The sequence below is a fragment of the Nerophis lumbriciformis genome, linkage group LG08 (genome assembly GCF_033978685.3).
Source record: "Nerophis lumbriciformis linkage group LG08, RoL_Nlum_v2.1, whole genome shotgun sequence".
Classification (NCBI taxonomy): Eukaryota; Metazoa; Chordata; class Actinopteri; order Syngnathiformes; family Syngnathidae; genus Nerophis; species Nerophis lumbriciformis.
Window position 1 is genome coordinate 23,799,491 of NC_084555.2, and position 27,845 is coordinate 23,827,335.

General features: G+C 38.8%; 1 protein-coding gene across 1 annotated transcript; it reads left to right on the forward strand.

The window, feature by feature from the left end:
* Nucleotides 1–598: 598 nt before the first annotated feature.
* kcnk5a (potassium channel, subfamily K, member 5a) lies at nucleotides 599–27,845 on the forward strand. The gene is made up of 5 exons (XM_061968502.1): nucleotides 599–1,240; nucleotides 20,489–20,600; nucleotides 24,175–24,341; nucleotides 24,413–24,581; nucleotides 25,043–27,845. The coding sequence occupies exons 1-5, from the start codon at nucleotides 1,055–1,057 to the stop codon at nucleotides 25,972–25,974; spliced, it is 1,566 nt and encodes a 521-aa protein (XP_061824486.1). The 5' UTR covers nucleotides 599–1,054; the 3' UTR covers nucleotides 25,975–27,845.

Genomic DNA, 27,845 nt, shown 5'->3' on the forward strand with positions numbered 1-27,845 from the left:
ATATTAATTTTTGTTTCGCTACCTTCGGTTTGTTCTGTGTCGTGTTTGTGAGTTCTCTCAATTGCTCTGTTTATTGCATGTGAGTGTTGCTGGGTCGGGTTTGGTTTTGGAATTGAATTGCATTGTTATGGTATTGCTGTGTATTGTTTTGTTAGATTGATTGATTAAAAAAAAAATTAAATATTAAATTCTTTTTTTTTAAATATCGATTTTTTAAAAGCGAGAATCGATTCTGAATCGCACAACGTGAAAATCGCGATTCGAATTCGAATCGATTTTTTCCCACAACCCTACCACGCAGTCACGGGGAGAACATGCAAACTCCACACATAATTTTTTGATTGATTGATTGAAACTTTTATTAGTAGATTGCACAGTGCAGTACATATTCCGTACAATTGACCACGAAATGGTAACACCCGAACAAGTTTTTCAACTTGTTTATGTCGAGGTCCACGTTAATCAATTCATAGTAAGAATGGATTGAACTCAGGACCTTCGTATTGACAAGTTTCAATTCAAAGTATCGGCACTAGTGGCACTCTATTTACTTGGTATCGGTTCGACACCAGAAGATACAGCATCGCCCTCCCCTGGTGAAAAATGTAACCCCTAGTATGCGCTGCACACCTGCCGTCAAGCACCAGCGGGTAAACACGCCGAGCAGAAGTCGACAGACTCGACTCCCCCTCTCCTCCTCCTCCTCCTCTATGTTGTGGTCGTCTACTAGAGTTTCTTCCTCCCCCCAAAGTCTCTGGGCGTATCTTGTGAACTCTTGCACTACTCCCACGTTCACACTATATTTCTCCGGCTGTGCACGTGGAGCCACGAGAAGAGCGGTTGTTGCGGTCTTAACGCCTCTTTGCCCGGAGCTTCTCGGCTATGACGCGACGACTAACGCGGACACCTGTGGTGCGAAGCGACCAACGAGGGACAAACTCCAACATTCTCCGACCATGACTCCCGCTTGAGCTCCGCTCTTGTGTCAGCCTCACCCTTCTCTTTCTTCCCCCCCTAATCCCGCTCTCTCCAATTTGAGTCCGCGCACACCATTATGGTAGATAAAGGCCCCTTGTTGACATCTGCAATTATTTTCTACCTGTCCATTGGGGCAGCCATTTTTCAAGTCCTGGAGGAGCCCAATTGGAAGCTGGCTGCAAAGCACTACAAACAACAGAAGGAGAAAATACTGAAGGACTATCCCTGTCTGACGAAAGATGATTTGGACAAAATATTACAGGTATGGATGTGTCACTCATCGTTTTTGGTGGGAGCTTCAGCTGCTGAGGAATGAGCTGCCATGTCAGTTGTCTCAACGTTGAGTCAACACTCATTACAAATACTGCCTATACTTCTTCAATCACCCCAGGGGTACTTCAAGGCACACCTTGGAGTACCTAAAATAACACAACTACTGTATATACAGTGTGGAAATAAATATTTGATCCCAGCTATTTTTTTAAGTTTACCCCCTAACAAAGATGTGAATAGTCATAGTTTTATTTAAACTGAAAAAGATCAAATGTAAAAAAAATATAGAATAAACTAAAGTCTATAGTAAGTGAGTAAGTACATTTTATTCATAAAGCGCTTTTCACAGATAAAATCACAAAGTGCTACTTCACATAGGTGAAGTAAAACAACAGTCCAATTTTTCAAACAAAAGTTAAAGTACCAATGATTGTCACACACACACACACACACACACACACACTAGGTGTAGTGTGATTATCCTCTGCATTTGACCCATCACCCTCACCCCCTGGGAGGTGAGGGGAGCAGTGAGCAGCAGCGGTGAATCATTTTGGTGACTTAACCCCCAATTCCAACCCTTGATGCTGAGTGCCAAGCAGGGAGGTAATGGGTCCCATTTTTATAGTCTTTGGTGGCAGAGGGGTTAGTGCGTCTGCCTCACAATACGAAGGTCCTGAGTAGTCGTGAGTTCAATTGCGGCCTGGGGATCTTTCTGTGTGGAGTTTGCATGTCCTCCCCGTGACTGCGTGGGTTCCCTCCGGGTACTCCGGCTTCCTCCCACCTCCAAAGACATGCACCTGGGGATAGGTTGATTGGCAACACTAAAATTGGCCCTAGTGTGTGAATGTGAGTGTGAATGTTGTCTGTCTATCTGTGTTGGCCCTGCGATGAGGTGGCGACTTGTCCAGGGTGTACCCCGCCTTCCGCCCGATTGTAGCTGAGATAGGTTCCAGCGCCCCCCGCGACCCCGAAGGGAATAAGAGGTAGAAAATGAATGGATGGATGGTATGACTCGGTCAGGGTTTGAACTCACGACCTACCGATCTCAGGTCGTACACTCTGACAACTAAGCCACTGAGCAGGGGCAACATTATAAAAGGAGACACAGTGGATTAAAAATCATAGTTAAAAAGTGCATTAACTAAAAGCTTTACTAAAAAGAGAAGTTTTCAAATGTTTCTTAAAAGTGTCAACACAGTCAAGATCACGGAGGGACTGGTGCAAATTGTTCCAGAGTCTGGGAGCTTTAGCCTGGAATGCCAGGTCTCCACGGGTTTTAAAACGAGTTTTGGGGATCTTTAGAAGACCCTGGCCTGAAGACCAAAGGCTGCGCCCTGAAGAGTAGGGGTATAGCAAGTCAGTGATGTACTGAGGGGCCCCACCATGCAACGCACAGAATGTCAGGACTAAAATCTTAAACTCAATGCGGAATTTAACTGGAAGCCAATGAAGACTGGATAAAACGGGGGTGATATGGACTGTTCTGGGTGCACCGGTCAAGAGTCTGGCAGCTGCATTTAAGAATATGCATCTAAGAGGACATATTTAATATCTTCCCAAAAGAGGTCACTTTTAGGTTGATCATTTTTTATATGTGCACAAATGCCAGCATGCACAGATGATATGAAATATTGCTAATGAAGGATGGTAAGCATATGTATGCGTTACAAACAAGATTACTACAGATGAGCACCGTTTGGGGCGGTAATAAATCAGATTATATTCCACTTTTATATTCCACAGGGCGGTACCTCGCTGAGTAACGTTTAAGAACCTTTGCTTTACACATACTATATAGAACAGTGATTTTTAAACTTTTTTCACCAAGTACCACCTCAGAAAAGACTTGGCTATCCAAGTATCACTATAATGACCAACATTAAAATACAGTTGCGTAGGCCTAAGTATTCATTCAAAACAGGGCAGAGGTTTTATTAAGCAAGTATGTGTAATATTTTTTTCCACTGTAACATTATATACACAGTTGGAATAGTAACTTTGTGTTTGAATATAGAAAAATAAAACACTGTACTTTTAATCAAGGGATTTCTGGCGTATCACTAGATGAAGCCCACGTACCACTAGTGGTACCCGTACCAGAGTTTGATAATCACTGATATACAGCCATACATGGCTTATCATCCTTTAACAATATTCCATAATCATCTGTGTCCATGAGTTGTTTTATTTCCACTCTCTGCTATCGTCAACCTGCGCGTCTGTATAAAAAGCATGGGTCAGCAGATGTGATAGTGGCAGTGGAGGAAGTTGCCCTCTGTAATCTCAGTGTTAAAATGCTGCAGTACATGGTGTTCTATTGCTATGTCAAAAGTTGGCAGTGCCCAAAACCGCTTTTCTGGCGAAGCGAGAACCGGTAACCTGTGGTTTCTCCGCCTCCCTCCAATGAGTACATAATAAGGGTAACATTCCTATTCCACAGGTGTTTTTTCCATAATACTTTTCCACTTCTTTATTTTTTTCCATTCCTTTAAGTGTGGGCCCTCTTTCATACTCCATTAGGAAATATCTGTTTATATTTCTATTTAACATTGTGTATGAAGCATAACCCCCGTCTTATTCCACATTGACTTTTGTGTTCTACTTTATTTAACTTTTTCCACTTTTAAGGCAGACAGGAGGCATGTCTTAACGTGTCCCCCATTTTGGGCCCACATCACTATTTATTACCCTTCCTTCCCCCCCTCTTTTCTTTGCTTCTCCTTTCTGTGTTTGGGGGACTGAAAAGGATATGCTCATGAACCTCCCCCATTCGTTGCACATTTGTAACAGCAAAAGCCTCACAATGGCCTCATTTTCAATGAGGATATTAACGTTATAGACATTTCAGAATTGTAATTTAAGGCTTGCCTGCAACAGCTGAATAAGCAGTTAACAGTTATATTTATGTTTGCTTACAAAGTGGCATTGGAAATAGCAGCAAAGCTCTTTTAGCACAGTTTGTGGAGTATCCAGGTGATATTATACCTCTTAACAACATTTAGACTTAAACCTGTAGTCTTGTTTCTTCTTCTGCAAAGACACCTTTTTGGAATCTGATAAAAAGGACAGAATACTCCTTATGATTAATATATCAAGTTTGTCTTTCAGCATTGTAACGCTTCATATGTTTTACAAGAGACGGCACTACTTGTAAAAGTTAGTTTTCTTTTTTTATTAACTACAAGTTTATTATTAACTATTGTTTCCTTGAAGTGGTCACCGTTTATAGATTTTTTTTTATGGCCCGTCGATGTAGACACACTTGAGGTGTCATAAAAATCTAGCAAGGCTCGGGTAAGGATCATCATTATCTGTCTTGCCAATAACATTGCATTGTTCAATCATCTGGGTTGGTGCAGTTCAGCCTCCAAAATTCAAAAGAAACTGAAAGCACACTTATTATGTCAATCATTTTTTTTACAGCCAGTAAAATATTGAAATTCCTTTTACCGTATATTTAACAAGCAACATATTTAAATGGAATACATCTAAGCAATGATTTGGGAATCACAACAATGGGGCCAGTGTTTATCAGTGGGAGCATGAAATTCAGACTATAAGGGCCACATGCATTACACAGCAACAGATGGCATACTTCTGCGCATACTTTGCAGCTGTTTATGACAGAGATTAGTAACTATATGGATTGGGAACCATATCCGTATAAAATGGAGAAGTATGTTTCTAGAAAAAGGGAAGATATGTGTGTGGCATTTGAACTGATTTTGCAAGAGTTTGAGAATCTTCCACCAATAATGAATTGCTTAGTGACAGTATAGAGTAAACTGTGTTTCAGAGATTCTGTTTTATTTTAAGCATTTGTACCAAACAGTGACTTTTTCCAACATTTTCAGTGTGACCTTAAAAGTGCTTGCAGGTGGGCGTGTTGCATGTGACTGTCTGGTCCCGTTTGCATGGCCAAGTGAAGGATCTGAAAACACAAGAGATGTGTTTATTAATGCTATCATACTGAAGCGTGGCCCCTGGTCAGAATCAAACCCCTCCATCAAAGTAAATGGAACACTGTTTTCTGTGCGAGTTAACTTTGGTCATGTGCTGAGTGTACAGTTCAGTCTACATAGCTTAAAAAAGCAAAGAATGACTTGCAATCACTTTCTTTCTTCCTTTTTTCATGCATTAGTAGCCGCTAAGTCCATCTCTGTTTCCGCTCTCTGTACTTCTCCTAAGTATCATAAATAGCAACAGAATTTTGTTAGGAGTAAATGTGTAGATTTTCTCCTTTCACTCTTTGCAAATATTTTTTTTTGTTTTGAGACATGCAGCGCCATGGGAACATGGAAAAACTGACATCAAATCCAAACCACATAAAATAATAACATTAGCTGGTCGTTACAGTATGAATTGATAGATATAGCCTATTATTTGAGCACTATTTAGGGCTATATAAATAAACATTGATTGATTGATCGACTATTGACGAGTGATGTACCGAAAACTTGACCCCTAAAAAGACTTTAATCACTGCTGCATGTTTCATCAGGTGATTAACTCTCAGTCGCAGCAGCTGATGGACGCTGTATTGAGAAAATAAAAGTAACATCAAATAGTTTTTCTCCTTCGCTGTATGCTTTTAGTGTGGGGACAAGTGCGTCTGTCTCCAATATTGTCCACACCCGTCGCCATCTAACATCAGTGCGCTATTAAACGCGCGCCGGAAGCGAAGGAAAGTCTGTGTAATTTATCCGCCATGATTATTAAGCCAAACAACACTAGTGCGCATGTGCCTGACTTTGTGTTGCCTAAAATGCATTAATAAATGGCCTTTTTTCAGTAATAAAAAAATTAGACGGTATTACTAACGGTCTGGAATTTTATCGCAAATTATCATTATACCATTTACTTCCCTAGTCCATTAACAAGTAAAAAGTCAAGGGCGGTCGTGGCATTTGGTTAAATTGCCATGGTTAAATTTAAGCCCTCTGTCTGTGTGTGTGTGTGTGTGAGTGTGTGTGTGTGTGTATATATATATATATATATATATGTATATATATATATATATATATATATATATATAATATAATTGGTGTCTTCAAAATGTGCTGTTTTTTTTACTTTACAGGGAACTCTGCTATACTATGCAAACTTTTCGGTTTACAAATCATGTTCAAGAACCAATTACGTTTGAAAATGTAGGAACCACTGTACCTAAATGCGACATTAAGAGCAGGTATTAGTATAGTCATGGTAGGCCTTGGCGATACGGCCTAAAAATAAAATCTCTGATTTTTTTTCACATAAAATTTGATTTACGATTTTCTCCGATTTTTTTTTCCCCCTACTTTTTAAAGAAACCATTGAATACAAATGACAAAGATAATTCAAAACATGTGTTTTGTTTATTTAATCAAAAACTAGTACCGGTAGATTGAAATGACACTGCATACACTGCATCTTACTTACTTTTAGCAAAATGCAAATTTGAATGTTTTTCTTTTTAAAACCAGATAAAAATTTCACTTTTTATGGAATAATTTTCAAAGAACTAAATTAAGAGCTTCCTCTGCATACCAATACTTCTGTCTTAAATAAAATACTTCTGTTAACAAAAATGTAGCATTGCACATTGAATGCAAATACAAATTTAGCTCCAATAATGAGATTCCATCCATCCATCCATCCATCCATTTTCTACCGCTTATTCCCTTCGGGGTCGCGGGGGGCGCTGGAGCCTATCTCAGCTACAATCGGGCGGAAGGCGGGGTACACCCTGGCCAAGTCGCCACCTCATCGCAGGGCCAACACAGATAGACAGACAACATTCACACTCACATTCACACTCACATTCACACACTAGGGCCAATTTAGTGTTGCCAATCAACCTATCCCGGGTGCATGTCTTTGGAGGTGGGAGGAAGCCGGAATACCCGGAGGGTACCCACGCAGTCACGGGGAGAACATGCAAACTCCACACAGAAAGATCCAGAGGCCGGGATTGAACTCACGACTACTCAGGACCTTCGTATTGTGAGACAGACACACTAACCCCTCTACCACCGTGCTGATTTAACAAAGGGAAAACATAAAACTTCTGTCTTGAATAAAGTACTTCTGTAAAATGTAGTATTGTACATTGTATGCAAATAAATAATCAAGTAAAACATTGAAAGGACTATTGTTGTTTTTTTCAGTTAGTAGATAAACGCAAGCTTTTTCATTCACACACATCTTGACGGTGTGCAGAGCGACTGCTTTAGTGATTATTCTCCCCTGTGCATCTTTCTCATCATACATGGTATCATCATACCTGGTGTAAATGATTCCATCACAGTAGGCTGATTTTTAGCCTATAGTTTGTTTGTTACAGTCTTGTTCGTGTCGTAAACAGTTGTATTTCCTTCACTTTACTGGAGGCTTCAGTTTCAAATGCAGGAATAAGTTTGTTGCGCTGCTACCTTTTTTTAAATAAACTTTGCACTGCGCAGTCATTTATTCTACCCCTGTTACTGTAAAACCAAAGTACTGATAGCACTTTTCTCTGGAACAAACATCTCGCTCTCGTTAAAATTAGCCATGGTTTGTTACAATAGGTGTGCCGCGGAGAAAGTGACGGAACCATCTGAGGGGCAAAAAAGAGGAAAAAATATATATATATTTTTTAGATTGTCTGCAACAAAAATCTTGAATATATCAATAAAATCTATATATTGCCCAGGCCTAAGTTATGGGTAATGGTATAGTTATTTACCATATGAAGCGAGAGGCTATCGTCACATTCAAAGAGGATACAATGCAAATGCATCCTGTCAACGAATTTGCAACGCAGCCCTTTGAGGCAGCAAACTGGTTAGGCCCAAATTCATAGTGCTCCTCGCTGATTGCTACCTACAGTACATATGATATATATAATCTACTACACAACATAACCTTTGCTTAATTGCACTAATCCCATATTTAATGACTGGGTAATTTTTTATAATGATTATCCGTAAGCAATCCACTATTATATAGCCATCCCCTGTGTTTGTTAAAAACACAACATTGACAGTTAAATTATAAACATGGGGATAAGATATACAACTGCACAGGAGTCATAGGCTATAGCACAGCTGTTGGTGGTGGTCCAGTCAGTTTGGGAGGGGGTCTAGCCAGCTGGGAGCTAAATTTTCAGTATTGAAATGTTAATCAACCTATCAAAGGTTTAACAAGAAGAAAAGCTACTTTGTATGTGGTCTAAATTAGACAAATCTTGTTATCTCATGGAATGTTAACAAGGAACTTTAAAGTAACCACTTGCAAACATCTTAACATTGTCCTATGTTCTGCCTCTTTTTAAACTGCCTATCCCTTTTTTTTAATGATTTTACCAAATATACAAACAAAGCAGTAAATATGATCATATTGTCTGCTCCTTCTTATCCTAGTAGCAATACGTTCTTTTTATAGTTGCCTAAAAAACTTGCTGATGTTTTGGAATAAATTAAACGGCACATGTCCACAACGCTCAAGAATTTTCCATCTCCTAGATATTTGTTTTAACCACATTTTGGTCTGGCAGTATTTTCACAGACAGACACCTTGATTGATTGACACTTTTATTAGTAGGTTCCACAGTGAAGTACATATTCTGTACAATTGACCACTAAATGGTAACACCCGAATAAGTTTTTCAACTTGTTTAAGTCGGGGTCCACTTAAATTGATTCATGATACAGATATATACTATCATATATATACTATCATCATAATACAGTCATCACACAAGATAATCATCACACAAGATAATCTCGCTCTTTACATTGTTTGCAATCCATTCACTTCTGTTCCAGTAGTCAACACAAAACAAGAACATGAGTGACTTTGCATGTTCTTAAATTACCCACATTGCAGCTGTTTGGCTATGTCGTGCTCAAGTGCTGCAAGTGGAAAAATACCTCAGAATGGAGCAGCATGCTCAGTCGCCAGCTCTCCAGATAACAGTTGGAGTTAGTCATTGTGGTTATTACAGTTCTCTGGTTATCAAAGCCATAATGAGAGACTGCTAAGCACGCAATTTGTTTTCGCTTTTTCAAAGAAAGAAGAAATATTTTCTTTGCAATTTTTGGTTATGGCACAGTTTTTGCTCTTTTATTTTTGGCGCAAAATACTAATAACACACCATGTGCATTTTTTTGTATTTTTTATAGGGCTGTCAATGTTGACGCATATGATTAATAAAAGAAAAGTATTGTGTTACAATGAATGAAAGATGATTAATCACTGTTTGTTTTTACCTCCGGAAGGCAGTGCGCATTGCACGGGCAGTGATCACGTCACACGCCGGTGTGATGATAGAGTGATGTGCTCTGCGCTAGGGCTGGACGATTATGGCAAAAATAATGATCACAATAATTTTTGATTGATATTGTAATCACGATTATTCATTAATTTGAAAATTTGAGTGCATGGGTTCTCTCCGGGTCCTTCGGCTTCCTCCCACGTCCAAAGACATGCACCTGGGGGGTAGGCTGATTGGCAACACTAAATTGGCCCTAGTGTGTGAATGTGAGTGTGAAAGTTGTCTGTCTATCTGTATTGGCCCTGTGATGAGGTGGTGACTTGTCCAGGGTGTACCCCCCCTTCCGCCCGAATGCAGCTGGGATAGGCTCCAGCACCCCCGCAACCCTCGAAAGGGACAAGTGGTAGAACATGGATGGATGGAGTATTTATTGTACCACCAAAACTCCACTTTAAATACAGTTTAAAAAAAAACTGGATATAAATTAGTAACAAATAAACCACAACAAGTTAAATAATAATAATAATTGCAATAACAATAAATTTAAATAGCATTGTAAAAAAACTATAAAATTAAGTTTTTCCATTTTTATTGTTATTTGGTTTTTATTTTACCTTATTTTACCACCATACAGTGTGTGCTTTTTGTGTAAAATAAAATGTAATAAAATGTTTATTAATTAAATGCAAAAATCCTCACATTTATTGGTGCAATACATCTTTGAACAATTTTGAGGAGTATTTTATGTCAAAGCATAATACTTTTGTAAATGTATTAAGTGCTTTAAGTTTATTATGCTTGTGTAAGGTACTTTTTTGAAACCTTTATTTAGTTAGCCCAGTCAGACTGGATGTGGGGCACCGTGCTGTTATTGTGGAGGGTGAAGCAGATGAGTTCTGCTGTGGGTGTATGGATTGTTCTTTCAAGCTTTAGCTTCGTAGTTTAATCGCTGTATCAAGTGACGGCCTTGACATTGTTTAGTTCAGCACAGTACTGTTGACTGTTTTGGGGATAAATGAGCGCTACCGGACACATTATTTTCCCACACAATGACAACATTTCACTCACATTCATTTCAAATTCCCTGATATTCTGCATTTAACAGCGGATTCCGTTTTATTGGCCAATTATGTGACTGTCCGCAGTTAAGTTAACACAGAAATCGTATGCCTTACTTTTTTGTTGAGTGTAGTGATTAATGATGAGGCATATTAGCCTTGTGGCGAATAAAAAGTAGCAACCATGGTGACATCCCAAACTTCTAGTAGTCGTGGTGTTTTTTTTAACTCATTTGCTTCTCATTTGTTTCACCATCACAAACTCTGGAATTTATATGCACATTGCGCCGCCCATTTGTTGTTGTTTTTTCGACTATTATGTTTTCATAATCGTGAGACGCCATAATCGAAATCGAAATAAAATTTAAATGAATTGTCCAGCCATACTCAGCCCCATTCAAAACAAACTCCGACGAAACTTTACATACAACTGAGTAATTAGTTAGTATTGCAGCTTTATCATCGGCGCACATCAAGTATAAAATAGCATCTTAAAGCGAAACTTGAACATGAGGATGTTGCGAGCATGAATGCTACATGGACAGCAAACAGAGGACAACAACCTATTCTGGCTGAGTTTATTTGCATTTACCACAGATAAATTAATTGTATTAGCGAAATGGACAGCCACAGCACATGACACTAAACATCTGTGAGGACCAAGTGCTGCATGATGTCGTTCATGTCGCCAACTCACGTCGTACAAACTGGAGGTAGTTTGTACAAAAAAGAGATCCGCGCTGTCATCTGAAAAAGAATATAAGCAGTTTGTGTAATCGAGGTTTTGTAATTATATGAAACCCAGCAGAAAAGACAGACCGTAACGAGGGAATCGAGAGGCACGTTTGACCTATTGACAATTATCGCGTCTCTCGTCAACACACTTTTCTCTCTCACACACACACACACACACACACTTTCGGCTTCACAATAATAGCGCAACATGTCACATTCGGTCCAACATTGCCAACAAAATGAAAATGGCTTACATTTGTTTAAACAACTGGTTAAACTAAAGAGTAAATGCAGATGTAAATGTTGCACCATGTAAAGTTGTTTATGGATGTTTGCTACATTATCGCAGAGACTTTCAAAATGTTTACTTAATTCTTACTATAGTTACTGTCACCGAATTGTAAGCAAATCAATGACTTGCAGTTCAGTAAAACGTTAAAAAAAGTGTTCCTCTATGACATTCCGACTCACAAATCGCAATTGTATCCAAATATTGGGGTATTTTCTTAAGCACATTTTATTAAAGCAAGCCAAGTTTAAGAATGTGATTCATCTGATAAACATTTTTTTTTATCACTTGACAGTCCTAATTTTTATGAATGTAGAGTTTGTAAATTAATTATCACGATTTTGTCTCATGATTAGTAATAGAGATTGACCGACATGGTTTTTTCAGGGCCATTACAAATTATTAGTACTGAAGGAGGTCGATAATCAATATTTGGAGCCGATAGTCATGTACAGTAAAAGTGACATATTGGTGTCAACATTTAGAATAATGATATTATAAACTTTAACTCTTAACTTTTTTTAAATGCATGAAATATGTCTGTTAAAACAACAAGTTAGTAAAAACAAACAAAAAGAGCAGGGAGTTCCTTGGCACAGTAGCGTCTCGTATTCAGTAAATATAAATACAAATTGAATAAATAAATACAGTAGCTCCCTGAAGTTTTGCATCCCTGAAACAAATCAATCAATCAATCAAAGATTACTTGTATAGCCCTAAATCACTGGTGTCTCAAAGGGCTGCACAAGCCACAACGACATCCTCGTCTCAGATCCCACATCAGGGCAATAAAGAACTCAACCCAATGGTATGACAATGAGAAACCTTGGAGGGGACCGCAGATGTGGGGATCCATCCTTTTCGTGTGTCCCTGCAATAAAACTAGACTGCATTTTTAGTTTGAGTTCTTAGTTTGAGTCCTCTAACATATTGTTTCCATATCGATAATATCAGCAGCTTTGTTTTCAAGTGATTCACAGACACGTTAAGTACTATGAGTTAGCAGAGCTGACGCTTATGTTATTTTGATATGCAGAGGGCTGGGATGTGTATTATAATTTCATGAGTTTTCTGGTTTTACGTGTGCACCCACCGCATTGACTACACTTACTTCGCCCTGAGTTTGACGAGCCTGCAAAAACCTCGGCTTCAACGCAAAATACCTCGGCTTCTGATTGGCTCTGCCGCTTAGTCGTGCGTGGTTTGCATAAACAATCACATGTCACCGTGGGCGGGACAATGCTGCAGACAGAAAAAGGCGCGATTACATCTGTGCCAAACTGACCAGTTTTAAATGGGCCCGTCGAAATAGAAAAAAGGGAGACGCTAGGGGTGTAACGGTGCACAACAATTTAGGTTCGGTACGTACCTCGGTTTAGAGGTCACGGTTCGGTTCATTTTCGGTACAGTAAGAAAACAACAAAATGTAAATTTTGGGGTTATTTATTTACCACATTTGCAAAATCTTTCACCAAAAATATTTTTCTTAGTGGAATATTTGATGTGAAGTAATCGGAACCTTGGATAGGTCAATAATTCATAATAACATTGATTTTGATTCAATATTATGTTTTGAGCAATGACAGTTCGAAAGAAAAGAAAACAGCTTTGTTGTATTAGTCAAAATTGCAACTTTTTCTAAATTACATTTAACCTTTAAGCTTTTTTATTTCACTTTTGTTATGTTTTTGTTTATTTTAGTAGTATTCTGAGAATGCGCCGTGGGCCTTTAAAACATTAGCTGTGGGCCGCAAATGGCCTCCGGGGCACACTTTTGACACCCCTGCTATAGATAATAAAAAATTAAATCTGATAAATCTATGGATAGAAAGCAGAGCCTGGCGACGCATGCGCGTTTATCATAACTCTCTCGCTCTCTCTGTCTCACGAATGCTGCTGCACGCACAATTTGTTTTGTTTTTAACCCCTTCTTAACCCTGAACGTACATTGAAAATACACGCAACCCTAACTCAAAATGCCGGACATTTGAGGCATTTAAGAAACTCCGCCCTGACAGCTCCGCTAAAGAGGACATGTCCGGTGAAAAGAGGACGTATGGTCAGTCTATTGTAGCCCGTTAGCTGCTAGCATGCCGTGTGTTGTGCCTCAGTGTACATTGTTTACACAACGTACATTACGCTACTTAGTATGTTCATGTGGAAACTCGTTCGGTACACCTCCGAACCGAACCGGAACCCCCGTACCGAAACGGTTCAATACAAATACACGTACCGTTACACCTCTAGTAGACGCTTGTTTGATAATGGTTACATTTAAAATCCAATCCAATCCCCTTTATTTATGGAGCACTATTAACAACAAAACTGTCTCCAGTGTGCTGCACATAAAAAAGAAACAATAAAAGTAATCAAATTACAAGCATTTAAAATGAAACAAGTCATCAATAAACAAACAATTAATAATAGGATCAAATAAAACACATAAATAAGATATAATAAAACAATAAAATATAATAAAACAATAAAATACATGATAGTAATGGTGGTAATAGAGGGTAAATATGACTAATTATTATCAATAATGGATGGATAGATGGAAGATATCCATCGAGAGGAGCCAGATGAGGTGGTTCGGGCATCTGGTCAGGATGCCACCCGGACGCCTCCCTAGGGAGGTGTTTAGGGCACGTCCGACTGGTAGGAGGCCACGGGGAAGACCCAGGACACGTTGGGAAGACTATGTCTCCCAGCTGGCCTGGGAACGCCTCGGGATCCCCCGGGAAGAGCTGGACGAAGTGGCTAGGGAGAGGAAAGTCTGGGCTTCCCTGTTTAGGCTGCTGCCCCCGCGACCCAACCTCGGATAAGCGGAAGAAGATGGATGGATGGATAGATGGAAGATAAAAAAACAAAAACAAAAAACACTACAGATAAAAAAAGAAAAAAAAAGGCTGATGCCGAGATATGTCAATTCGGCCGGTAATCAGTCGATCTCTCATTAGCAGTAATTACTGTTGGCTCTAATGAAGAACCCTTTGTACATTATTAACCAAATATAATTTTTTTAAATGAGATATTTGTAGATGAATAAGCATCAGTCTGTAAAGTAAGTAGAAGGAGCATCAAGGAAAGCTTTATAGGTTGAACATATATGCATGATGATGCTTCATGGACAGTTCTTGGGTGACCTGAGAGGTGTTATATGGATGTGGCACACAACAGTCAATTGTAACATTATTGTTGTTTTAAAGGTGTCCCAATCATGTGTTTCACTACTGGCTACTTTTGACCATTCTTTGAATTAAATTGTAAATTTAATTCAAAGATTTATGTTAATTAAAATGTCGAATGGATTTCAATAAATCCATCTGAAATTTTTCAGTGGCTATAGTGTGTATGTGTGTGAATTGGCAAACTGATCTTGAGCCATTCTAAATGATCCAGTTTACTGTTAGCGCATCCATACTACTTGTTTTAATTAGAAAATCCAGTTCTCCAACTATTTAGTTTGTGAAAACGCCTTAGACAAGCCAGTTCAGCAACTCCCCTTGTAAGTTTGTCACAAAATGTCTGTTACCATATGCTTAACTGTGCTTGCGTTTTTGCCTTGCTCTCAGGGTCATTTGTGTCATCATGAGTCGACCTGCGTCTGACTCTAAGCTTTTAAAGACCTTTCACATCGCAAAGTCTAAACACTCAGCCATTCACCGGTTTATGTTTATCGCGATCTTATAGAAAGCTTACTGTAGAATGTGATGGTCAAAATCATCAATCTTTTATCATGTTTTACTTTATCTTCTATCATTTTAAAATAAGGTTTTGCCATTTATCATGTTTTTGCACTGACATTTAGCGATCAATACCTACTCCCATGATTTTGCTTGTACTCTACCCCTATTGTTTTCCTCTGAGTCAGCGTTTTGTCTTTTCATGAAATTCAGCCCTTTTTATATGCTATTCACATCTTCCCTGGGAAACTGAAGGTTGTCACTTTGTTCATAGTATCATTAACCTCATCTTTCAAACGTTCCTAATTCAGTTTAGGGCTTCAGCTATGGATTATTTTATTGATTGAGTAATCTATCAATCAATTATTATAGGGAAAAAAAGCGATATTTCACTTTTCTAAATCATCATTTCTTTTTTACATTTACAACACTTCCTTGTGGTCTATGTAACATGTAATAGTGGGGCTTTGGTCAACATTTTGCTTCGATTTTGTTTTATAGACCATCTTAAAGCCGCTTTCTGACTTGTCTGTCCAGGATGTGCTGTTTGTGGATGGTCTTGTTTAGGTGTTGAAGCACTCCTCCACAAGCCCCCTTCGACTGCTACCCCCACCCCAACAGCCATGTCGTAGTTTTTAGCGCTTTCTTATCGAGTCTACTGACAGATAAATGTCAGAACTATACACTGCATTTTATCAGAAGTGGCAACAGCAGAGGATTTATTGCCTGCACGCGCATGTACGAGCCAGTCTGCCCTACAACAAGAGGATAAAACAAACGGAGGAACTTATTGACAACTTTGGACTACAACTGGATACAAATGGCAGACTCACAGAAAGCTTTTTGGGTAAATCTAAACCATATATGGAGCTTAGGCAAAATACTTCACCCATGTCTCAAATTCAAAACCAGGTCATTTAGAGAATGTTTTAAAGAAGGCAAGATTGTTTTATAAATATCACCACCATACCTCCATGGTTTGATTTCAAATTTTCGGGACTTATTGGGTTCCCAAATACACAAAAACAGGTACCAACAGGTAAGAAAAGTTGGTTTTGCATAATACGAACCCTTTACCATAAGAGCATCGATATGAAGTGTATAAAAATGAGTGAGATAAAAATACGTTTTAAAGTATTTAAAAAAAAAAACAATAAAAAAAACAGTGTAGCCTAAAACCAGGTAGTAAATGAAGAACCAAATTAAACAGAAAGGCTCTCTGATTAAGAATTAGAACAACACAATCAGTGAGTGAGTTTGTTTTTAAATAACAAGTCGCTTTTGTAGTGCAAAAGCAGGAAATACATGATACATTTCATATTTTCTGATTCCTAAATGTTGTTGCAATGTTAGTTAATCTTTTTAAACAATACCAGAGCATCATAACATAAGGTTCATGCATTTTGGCATGAGCTTGCACACAGTTTTGGATGCCTCTTTGTTCAGAGTTTTGCAGTCTGGCTATTGGCCTTTTTTCACCAAAACTTCGGGAACTTTAAGTTCCTGGAAACTTTAGTTCCTTTAGTTTTTGGGGTTTAGCCTTTACAGTATTTGCTTCACAAGTTAAAAACCAGACTAATTGACATCAAATCAACATCAACGTTTTTATAACTTTTATTACTTACGATAATGTAACCGCCAGAGGTGGCAGTTTTTTTTGTTTCTTCACCGGCATTTTATTTTAGCTAAGTACCTTGTGACTTGTTGAAGGGTGGACTAGCAAAGTACGATTTTCATTGTACGTCAAACTGTCTGTTTAACTGTCTGTTTAACTGTGCATATGACAATAAACAATCTTGAATCTTGAATTTGAATGAGACCTGTTCGCCAATCAGAATTGTTGAGCCTCAAGGTTTTTCTTCCTCGCTTCAAACAGACAGGAAGAGATCTCACTCTCACTCAAACACCTGAGCGTGTTTATTTAACTGTAGAATTAAACGCAGTGAGCCCTCTTTTCAGTCATCCACAATCTTTGTCTCGGTGGGCTGAGACCGAGACCGCCAGCTTTACACACACAGGAAGCATGTACAGAGAGCCTTGCGACTCGCTAGTAAGAAGTTCTGCAAAGTAACAAAAATTAAGAGGGAAAAAAATATGATTACAAAGCCAAATGTCCCTTTGCGGGAATTTTTCAGCTTCAAACCGGATAGGCAATATAAACCCATCAACACGGACAAATGAGCGAAAATTAAGTGATCACGTGATAGCAACAAACAAAAAGACATGGTCTAACCTAGTTTTTTCACATGTGAATAAATACACTTTAAGATGTTCAATAATCCTTTAATTAAATGTTTTACATACAGAATTGAGAGTACATGTTTTGTTTACTTAGGATAACAAAGTTATTCAACTTCCAATTACAATACAGCGGAACCTTAATTGTAATCGTAATTGCTCAACAATCTATTTTTTTGTCCAAACAACACAACATTACAGCAAGCTTAAATGTCAACACGCAGACACAAACAAAAGTCTTGTTGGTGCACTCCAAAACCTTAACCACCATGTTGCTACAATAAAAAACAAAAAAAAGAAAATCATTTTACCTTGCGTCTGCAAATGTGTGCCATTCTTGAACACTGTAGGAAACAAGCAGTGGCTTCACGTTGTCACCGCTAGTGTTAGCACATACTATCAGTGTGAGGTGATGCTTCATCGGCTTGTGTGCCGGTAGTGCCTTCTCTTCCGCTGTAATAAATGTCAGGTGCTGCATCTTTTTCGGTCTCATCACAATTAAAGACTTGCTGTGGATCTGATAAAATCCTCAATTGAAGGTGCCACAAGCTGAAGGCTAACTAGCTAAAACACTAGCTCAAACTATACAGTGAGACTACGAGACTTTGGATACATTTAAAGCGTTTCTGATCACACAAAGTGATCTCTAAGACAGGCTGGCACAGCTCTGACCAGCGCAAGATACGACAAATTTGGAAATAAACACTTCAGAGGTGCCACTTGCTTTCAAAGCCCTTGGAAATGGCCGCACCCATGTGTACAGGATGCAGGGACTGCGCTACACCGGGTTTAGGTGGAGCGTTAGACCCATCATAAATCTGTTTAACCCCCCCATCTCAGTATTTTAGGGCCCTATTATGCAAAACCAACTTTTCTTATCTATTGGTACCTGCTGTTGCGTATTTGGGATCTGCATAAGTCCCAAAAATGTTAAATCAAACCGTGGAGGTATTGTGGAGATATTTCAATCAATCAATCAATGTTTATTTATATAGCCCTAAATCACAAGTGTCTCAAAGGGCTGCACAAGCCACAACGACATCCTCGGTACAGAGCCCACATAAGGGCAAGGAAAACTCACCCCAGTGGGACGTCGATGTGAATGACTATGAGAAACCTTGGAGAGGACCGGATATGTGGGTAACCCCCCCGCCCCCCTTCTAGGGGAGACCGAAAGCAATGGATGTCGAGTGGGTCTGACAGTATTGTGAAAGTCCAGTCCATAATTCACCTTATAAATACTGAAGTACTACGCCTTACGTTACCTAATGTAAGTGTAATGTGTCTCAGGCAGTATATTTATGATATTCTTGCCTTCCTTCACATTTCCGCCAAACAACTCGTTTAAAATGTGCATCAAACGTTTTGCGCCGTTTGTAATGTTCTATATTCTCAATCAAACATCAAAGGTTTGGTCTTACCACTGCTAGCTCAAGTCATTTATTTAAATGGCTTCATTCAACCTGCAGTCCACACTTATTTCCTATGTGTGACTGCTATATACTGGTCACACTTGTCATTACACCATGTAAAACTGGTTCGAAGTCATCACAACTATAAGTAATTCATACACAAGGCGCACCGGGTTAAAAGGCTTACTGTAATTTAAAAAAAAAATGAAAGTATTTTAAGTGTGCCTTTACAGTCTGAAAAATACAGTATGCTTTTTTCTAACAAATCGATGAATCGGCCAAATTAAAAACGTATTTTATTATACAGTTGGTTCTTTATTTACTGTATTTTCTTTTGACCAGGGAATTCACCTTATAATTACTGAAGTACTTCACCTTATGTTACCTAATGTAAGTGTAATGTGTCTCAGGCAGTATATTAAGAATCAAAAATTCATCAAACATTTAACAAGATTGTAGCTACGTACTGCACCGTCTTTCTTTAGCAAGATTGTAGCTACGTACTGCACCGTCTTTCTTTAAATTGGGTAATTCTGTTTTTTTGCGCACACTTACACTAGGCAATGTGTACTTTGGTTGGGTACACTTGACACTTGAAGTCTGCTTTGTTGGATGATCTGTGCTTCAAGCACAATGCGCTTCCCTGGCCCCAGTTTGGTAGAAAAAAGTTTAGCCAGAACTTGCCGCAGTTGCTCATAAGGAAGCACATGCAGCACAAAACCTGGACATGTACAAATAATGAGATCAATCATTTTGCACATAAATAATAATCTCAACCTTGCACAATATAAAGAGCTTGATTCAAAATAATTCACAGAGTCAGAAAAGTTATAGTAATACACCTGCCAAACCCTAAATAAGTTCAGTGTAGCATGAGATAGGGGTAATAGAACGAAGTAATGCAAATGTTTTTTTGTTTTTTTTTACTGATGTACACATTCCATGTTGCTTTGGAATCAAACAGATCTTCAAGGAGATGTACAGTAATACTTGCCTTCCTGTGTGTAAGCAGTGGTTAGAACGATAAAGATCTGGAGTTTAATGTGCCATACCATTAATTCAGTTTATCGGCTGTGCTACTAGATACCATCACCATTTTCACAGGGAGGATGTTGGGGAGGTAATTTAAGCCTAGACAATTAACACAAAGTGATATTTTAGAATGTTCTAAATTCACTTAGCTCCAGGTTCTGTAACAGCTTCTTCCCTCAGGCCGTAAGACTCTTGAACGCATCATAATTAAATTATCCCCTCAACTCCCCCCCTCAATGGATTAACTCCCTGGAATAAAAAATAAAATATAACATGCATCCATAAACGTGGACGCATGTGAAAAAGTGCAATATATTTATCTGTACAGTAATCCATTTATTTATTTATATATATTTATTTATTTTATATATATATTTATATATTATTTATATATATTTATTTATTTATATATGCACCTTATTGCTTTTTTATCCTGCACTACCATGAGCTTATGTAACGAAATTGTGTTCCTATCTGTGCTGTGAAGTTCAAATTTGAATGACAATAAAAAGGAAGTCTAAGTCTAAGTCTATCTCGATTGTCTTCAGATAGTCTCCGATGCTGCTGACCAAGGGGTTACTATAACTGGCAACAAGACTTTCAACAACTGGAACTGGCCCAACGCTGTCATCTTTGCCGCCACTGTCATAACTACTATAGGTAAGTACTAGGCCTGGGAATGTCATGCTACCTCACAATACAATACGACAAACAAGGCTCACAATAACAATTATATCTCGATATGGCGATACTACGATTATTGATATATTGTTTCTAATACCCTACATTAAAGCCGTGTGCTTTTATGGTCGAACAAAAACAAACAAAAATGTATACTTTTTACTTTACAGCATTATTTAACAAGATTACAATCTGCAGTAGTTCAAACTAAGGATCTAACCGTACGATATTATGGAATTAAGGCCATGATACGATATCATTGTGGTATGTCCAAAAAAATGAAAAATGAAGTGACAGGAATGTTTCGGATAAAACACTTACTATAATTGAAGACAAGCATAATTCTAAAATGTTCTAAGCATATATATTACTATTTTTAAGTGCAAATAATTGTTCAGGGACATCCACTGTTTCAAGAAAATATAATTAAAAAACTACACCTGTATCTCTTTAAAGTGACAATGTTAACACCTGGTGTAAAACAATAATGTTCACTTTAGTGTCTTTCAATTTTTACTTTCTGAGATGAGGGGGAAATTGTGAGGACAAGAGGGGGACAAGACAGAGCTTGAGTGTATGTATTTTTGTGTATGTATGGTTGTGCAATATGTGTGTGTGAAAGACGTATGTATGTGCGCATTAGAGTTGTACGGTATACCGGTACTAATAAAGTACCGCGATTAATCGGTGACTACAGAGCCGAGACGCATGATGTTGAGTGTGTCAAAACGCACACACAATGGGCATACAAGCAATAACATGGCAAAAGAGTGGCAAAAAACCTAATTTGTACTGGTTAATAAAGAGGGTGCTTAAAGCACAATATGGAGTTTTTTGGGCTTCAAAACTAACTAACTAACTTTAAACAGGGAGGCGCCGCGCTGCAATTTCTGCTCTAAAACACGCCTCGCCAAATGTGCCGATTAGTATTACCACCGTTGCTTCAAACTTAGGTAAACTTTTGAATAATAAGCATTCAGATGTGCACTAGGAGTTATAAAGAGTGACAGGTAACAATGTAGTTGTTACACTTGTCCTGCTGTTCGGCTCCGGTGCAGACCGTAGTCAAGGATCACATGGCAGACGTTCCTTCTAGGGTCGATGTTTTCGTCGGCGTAACACTCTTCACTTTACCCGGCAAATGGTCTGCTAAGCTCCGCTTTTGGGTCAGAATGACGAGGCCGCTGAGTCGTGACAATCTGGTTGCTTTATTAATAGTTTTGCAGGTCACATCCTTCTACTGCGCACTGCAAGCGGTCCTTCTCTCTCGCTTTACTTGCCCACTCACTCACTGACGTCACTCAGACAACACGTTGCCATTCTCGCAAACACATACGATACTCTCATAAGTTAACCAGCTCCCCTGCTGTGCACATGTAGATATGTAGATGCTCACACAGCTGCTTGGCTTAATGGCAAATATTAGCGGAGTTAAAACTGCCCATGTCAACTAATGCAAGTGAAATAATTGGATTTTGTAACAAATTCCAACAATTTGTGTTTTATCTTTAAAGGGGAACATTATCACCAGACCTATGTAAGCGTCAATATATACCTTGATGTTGCAGAAAAAAGACCATATATTTTTTTAACCGATTTCCGAACTCTAAATGGGTGAATTTTGGCGAATTAAACGCCTTTCTAATATTCGCTCTCGGAGCGATGACGTCACAACGTGGCGTCACATCGGGAAGCAATCCGCCATTTTCTCAAACACCGAGTCAAATCAGCTCTGTTATTTTCCGTTTTTTCGACTGTTTTCCGTACCTTGGAGACATCATGCCTCGTCGGTGTGTTGTCGGAGGGTGTAACAACACGAACAGGGACGGATTAAAGTTGCACCAGTGGCCCAAAGATGCGAAAGTGGCAAGAAATTGGACGTTTGTTCCGCACACTTTACCGACGAAAGCTATGCCACGACAGAGATGGCAAGAATGTGTGGATATCCTGCGACACTCAAAGCAGATGCATTTCCAACGATAAAGTCAAAGAAATCTGCCGCCAGACCCCCATTGAATCTGCCGGAGTGTATGAGCAATTCAGGGACAAAAGACCTCGGTAGCACGGCAAGCAATGGCGGCAGTTTGTTCCCGCAGACGAGCAAGCTAAACCCCCTATCGACCCTAGCTTCCCTGGCCTGCTGACATCAACTCCAAAACTGGACAGATCAGCTTTCAGGAAAAGAGCGCGGATGAGGGTATGTCTACAGAATATATTAATTGATGAAAATTGGCTGTCTGCACTCTCAAAGTGCATGTTGTTGCCAAATGTATTTCATATGCTGTAAACCTAGTTCATAGTTGTTAGTTTCCTTTAATACCAAACAAACACATACCAATCGTTGGTTAGAAGGCGATCGCCGAATTTGTCCTCGCTTTCTCCCGTGTCGCTGGCTGTCGTGTCGTTTTCGTCGGTTTCGCTTGCATACGGTTCAAACCGATATGGCTCAATAGCTTCAGTTTCTTCTTCAATTTCGTTATCGCTACCTGCCTCCCCACTACAACCATCCGTTTCAATACATGCGTAATCTGTTGAATCGCTTAAGCCGCTGAAATCCGAGTCTGAATCCGAGCTAAAGTCGCTATAGCTTGCTGTTCTTTCCGCCATGTTTGTTTGTGTTGGCTTCACTATGTGACATCACAGGAAAATGGACGGGTGTTTATAACGATGGTTAAAATCAGGCACTTTGAAGCTTTTTTTAGGGATATTGCGTGATGGGTAAAATTTTGAAAAAAACTTCGAAAAATATAATAAGCCACTGGGAACTGATTTTTAATGGTTTTAACCATTCTGAAATTGTGACAATGTTCCCCTTTAACAAATGGGTTTTACCTGCTACATGGCTTATCTGTGTACATTTAGCCATAGTTTTGTTTTTACTTACTTACTTGTTCTTACTATCCATCCATCCATCCATTTTCTACCGCTTGTCCCTTTTGGGGTCGAGGGGCTTTTCTTAAAGCACAGACCATGTGGCAACCATAAATCATGAAGCATTTAATGTAATGTCAATAAAGCTTTTCATTCTACTCTAACCTATTTCTTGATTATGGCTGGCTGTATGTACTATAGAAAAATTGTAAATTGTTTTTTGAGTGCAACAAGAAAAACACAATGCGTTTAATGCCCCTTAATTTATAGTTTAACCTTGTAAAATTGTTATTTGAGTGCAATAGAAAATATATGTTTAATGTATTGTAAGATTTTCTGTTAAAATAATTCCAATATTGACATTTTTTGTAGTTCCCTTTATTTGGAAAATTATCAAAAAGTATCGATATACATTTTGGTACCGGTACCAAATTATTTGTATCAGGTCCTGGATGACATGTAAAACGGTGACTCGTCTCACTCGGAAGGAACGATGAAAGAAGTTTAAAGCACCAAAAAAAACAATATGCCGCAAGAGCGCATCAATAATCAAAACATGAATTGCAATATTGTGATAAATGGCCATATCGATATTTTGTTTTAGTAAAGACTTTGAAAATAAATTGAAATTGTCTTGTTGAGGTAAATTGTTTGTTCACTTTCATTCACTGTTCTCTTTAAGGATATGGAAACATTGCCCCAAAAACTTCAACTGGACGTGTATTTTGTATCTTCTATGGGCTCTTTGGTGTGCCTTTGTGTCTTACCTGGATCAGCGAGCTCGGGAAGTTCTTTGGTGGACGAGCCAAGCACTTTGGCCAATATCTAACCAAGAAAGGATTTTCACTGGTAATTTGATATTGGCTTGTACATCTCGTGAACAAAAAGTCATCTGAACTGTTTTGTTCGCTCTATTCCAGAGAAAGGCTCAGTTTACCTGCACAGCTATTTTTCTTCTCTGGGGGTTGCTGATCCATTTGGTCCTTCCACCTTTTGTTTTCATGTCCCAGGAGGGTTGGACATATATTGAAGGCTTGTACTTTTCCTTTGTCACCTTGACGACGATTGGTTTTGGTGACTTGGTAGCAGGTAAGGTTCCACCTTTAAACTTACCTTACTAAACATAATCACTTCTTATGATAATCTCATAAATCCATTTTATATACTTTTGACTTTGACTTTATCTTGCATGTTCTGTTAAAACTGTACTGTTTACTTTTACTGTAGACTTCCTATTGAGAGGGAAGTTATTCAGTTTCAATTCCCCTTATTGATCAAGTTGGTTCTGCCGTCAGATAGCATTTGGCCCACCAGTGATTGGAATTGTGGGGATATGAGTCACTAGGCTGCGCATGCATTGCAATTTTGATTAAATCAATAATGCAATTTGATTAATCTGGATTGATTTTGACTGTCCTAACAGGTTAATTTTCCTGTTCTTTATCTGTCTAAAAAATAGTCACTTCGGTATGTTTTAAAATACTTGAATAATGATGAAAAATCCTTGTCATCGGACAGCAACAATAACCTGCATTGTATTGTCTTGTCAGGTGTGGAACCCACCAAAGATTACCCAACGCTGTATCGTTACTTTGTGGAAGTGTGGATTTATCTTGGGCTGGCCTGGCTTTCCTTGTTCTTCAACTGGAAAGTACGAATGGTGGTCGAAGCCCACAAAGCACTGAAGAAACGACGCAAGCTACGCAAGCTATCTCTCGATGAGCTACGGCTTTACAAAGAGTCTCACAAGGCCGCACTTCGCCTGCCACCCACTCCTAAGGATGTCAACATCTTTGGATTCCTGTCTAAGAAGCAAGAAGGTTACAATGACCTAATCAAACAAATTGGCACAAAAAGTGATGAGCGAGACAATAGTAGCCCAGGGAACGCCAACAGCGATGCCAAAGACATGTCTAGATCTAAGAGCTGCAATGACGCCCCTATGTTTAACGGCCACACGATTCTTAGTTTAGAGCGTTCACCACGGCACAAGAGACGATACAGCTTCAGTGACCGTGTCACTGTTGCTTTCTCAAAGTCCAAGAACTACCTCCTGGGCTCTGACAGCGGTTTGCTGCTAACGGAGGATCATGTCGACAGGGATGCCGAACTTGACCAAGACCAAATATATGAGAACCAGCTTGACAAAGATGTGGACTTGGAGAATCCAGGATTGGGAGATTGTGGAAGTAGTCGAAGGAGGTGGGATTCAAAAGACTACCATTCCCTTACGTTCCAAAATGCAAATATTACTTTCATCGATGAGGAAAACTTTCTGAGCAATCTGGAGGAGGAGGATAACGACGATTCCAAAGCGAAATTATCTATAACAACTTGTGATGAGAACATTGAAAGCAACTCCAAAGAGGAGCAGAGTTCAGTGTCAGACTTCTGTGTTTTTAGCAGCGATGTATCTGAACACAGCCACTCTTATGAGACGCTTGTCGAGGAATATTCAAAGGAGAACAATACAGAACCTTGAAAGAACAAAGAACTGTGTTTTATGAACTGTGACGGTATTGAAGTTTTTCTAATGTGAACTGTTTAAAAAAAAAAAAAAGATTGGACACCCCATTGCGCTTTCAGGGTAGGAAAAGGATAAACCACCGAGCCAAATGAATGTTTTCTTTTTCTTACAAATGAAAATCCAGAGTATTTGAGCTTCCTGTGATCCTGTTGCCATCAGCTCTATTTATGTAATGTCTGCCAAATGTCTTATTCATATCTCAATCATGATCAAATCAACTGTTTTCTTCTGTGCGTTGTCCATTTAGAAAATGTATATGTTTGAACATATTAGTTTTTACATACACCATATTGGTGTTTTTAGAGTATTTCAAAAGGTGGGCATAGCAGTAGTCTGTATAGTCAAATGGGTTTATGTGTCTCTCATTGCACAATTCCACCAAATGAGGACAGACAAAGTCCATTGTAGGGCAGATTAAGTTGTTTTTTTTCCAACCCAAGTTAAACTGTTGTCCAAAGAGAACGTTTTTCTTTCCGTTTCGTTCCTCAGTCCTTGATGAAAGGTGTCTATTCTGAGATTGCTTTTTGTTTTGACTGTACGCAACAGACTTGTGGCTGCACTAAGGTCATCAAGTCTGCACTGGTGACTTAAAAAAACTCACAGCTAACCCAAGGTTAATTTTTAAAGGAAAAACAAACATTATGAGCTGAAAAGCATTGCTGGTTATTGGAAATAGCCATGCGAGGAAATCACAATATATATTATTAGCAAGTGTTTTCTTGTAAACCCCCCCACCCCCAAAACACTCTGAGAATATAGTCACTTTATTCCTGAAGTAAACACACACTGTATTATTGTATACATATATTATTATTATTGTATACAATTTTGATTGTATATATATATTTTGTTATCTGACCGCATCAAATACAATTTGTGTTGCCCTTTTTATTTTGGGAATATGATATGACATTTGATATTTACCTACTAAGGTACACTTTTTTTCCCCACCCAGCCCCACTTCATTGCGTTGTATTTATCTTGTAAATATTGGCCAAAAGCCCATCAGGAGCCACAAACACACCTCTTCTGATGACATGGCCTTGCTACTATTTGCCTTTGGGGGCTTGCACTGACAGAAATGACTGTAGTAATGCTAATGACACCCAGCGAGGTTAACACGGAGCAGATCAATGATCTGGTGACGTGTGTGTGTGTGTTTCAGTCATGTGCCAAAGTCAGCAGAAATCTTCCTCTCTGTTCACGTTATTTGAAACAGTTTGAGGGAAGCAGTTAAGAATTCCTGTCCATAGCCTTTACTTGCTCTCCTCCTGCCTTTTGCACACGCCTTAGAAAACTTGAAACGGTGTTGCTGTGAACGGCAAGTTATGAGATCCCAGTGCCACACAGCAGGGTTGTTGTCAATTTTGAAGTCTCAGAATCATTTCAAGTCAATGTAATGTAAATATCTGGTGATGTTTGAAGTTGTTGTGTCACATGGATCACCTTCTGCCTTACACTGTCTTAAATTAGAGGAAACGATATACAGTGCAACTTTATAGTAAATCACGTAAGTTGTAAAATCTTTCACTGAAGGACCAAGGTGTGTAATATTTTAGGTTTTTTTCCCTCCGCTGACATTTCTGGGTCACATTTAATGTGCATTTCTCTGGTGGATTGTGATGCTTTCCTAGTGCTTGTCAACATATACTAAGATGATTTACTTCCTAAAGGTTAAACCCATTTCTACATTTTCCCTCGCTCCTTTGTGTAAGAACTCCACTGTGGCTATTTACCGGTATGTGTGGTTGACTTTTTTATGATTAAATTATTAATGTTTGTATATGATTGTATTCTTTGTGTAAAATAAACATTATTGAAACTTG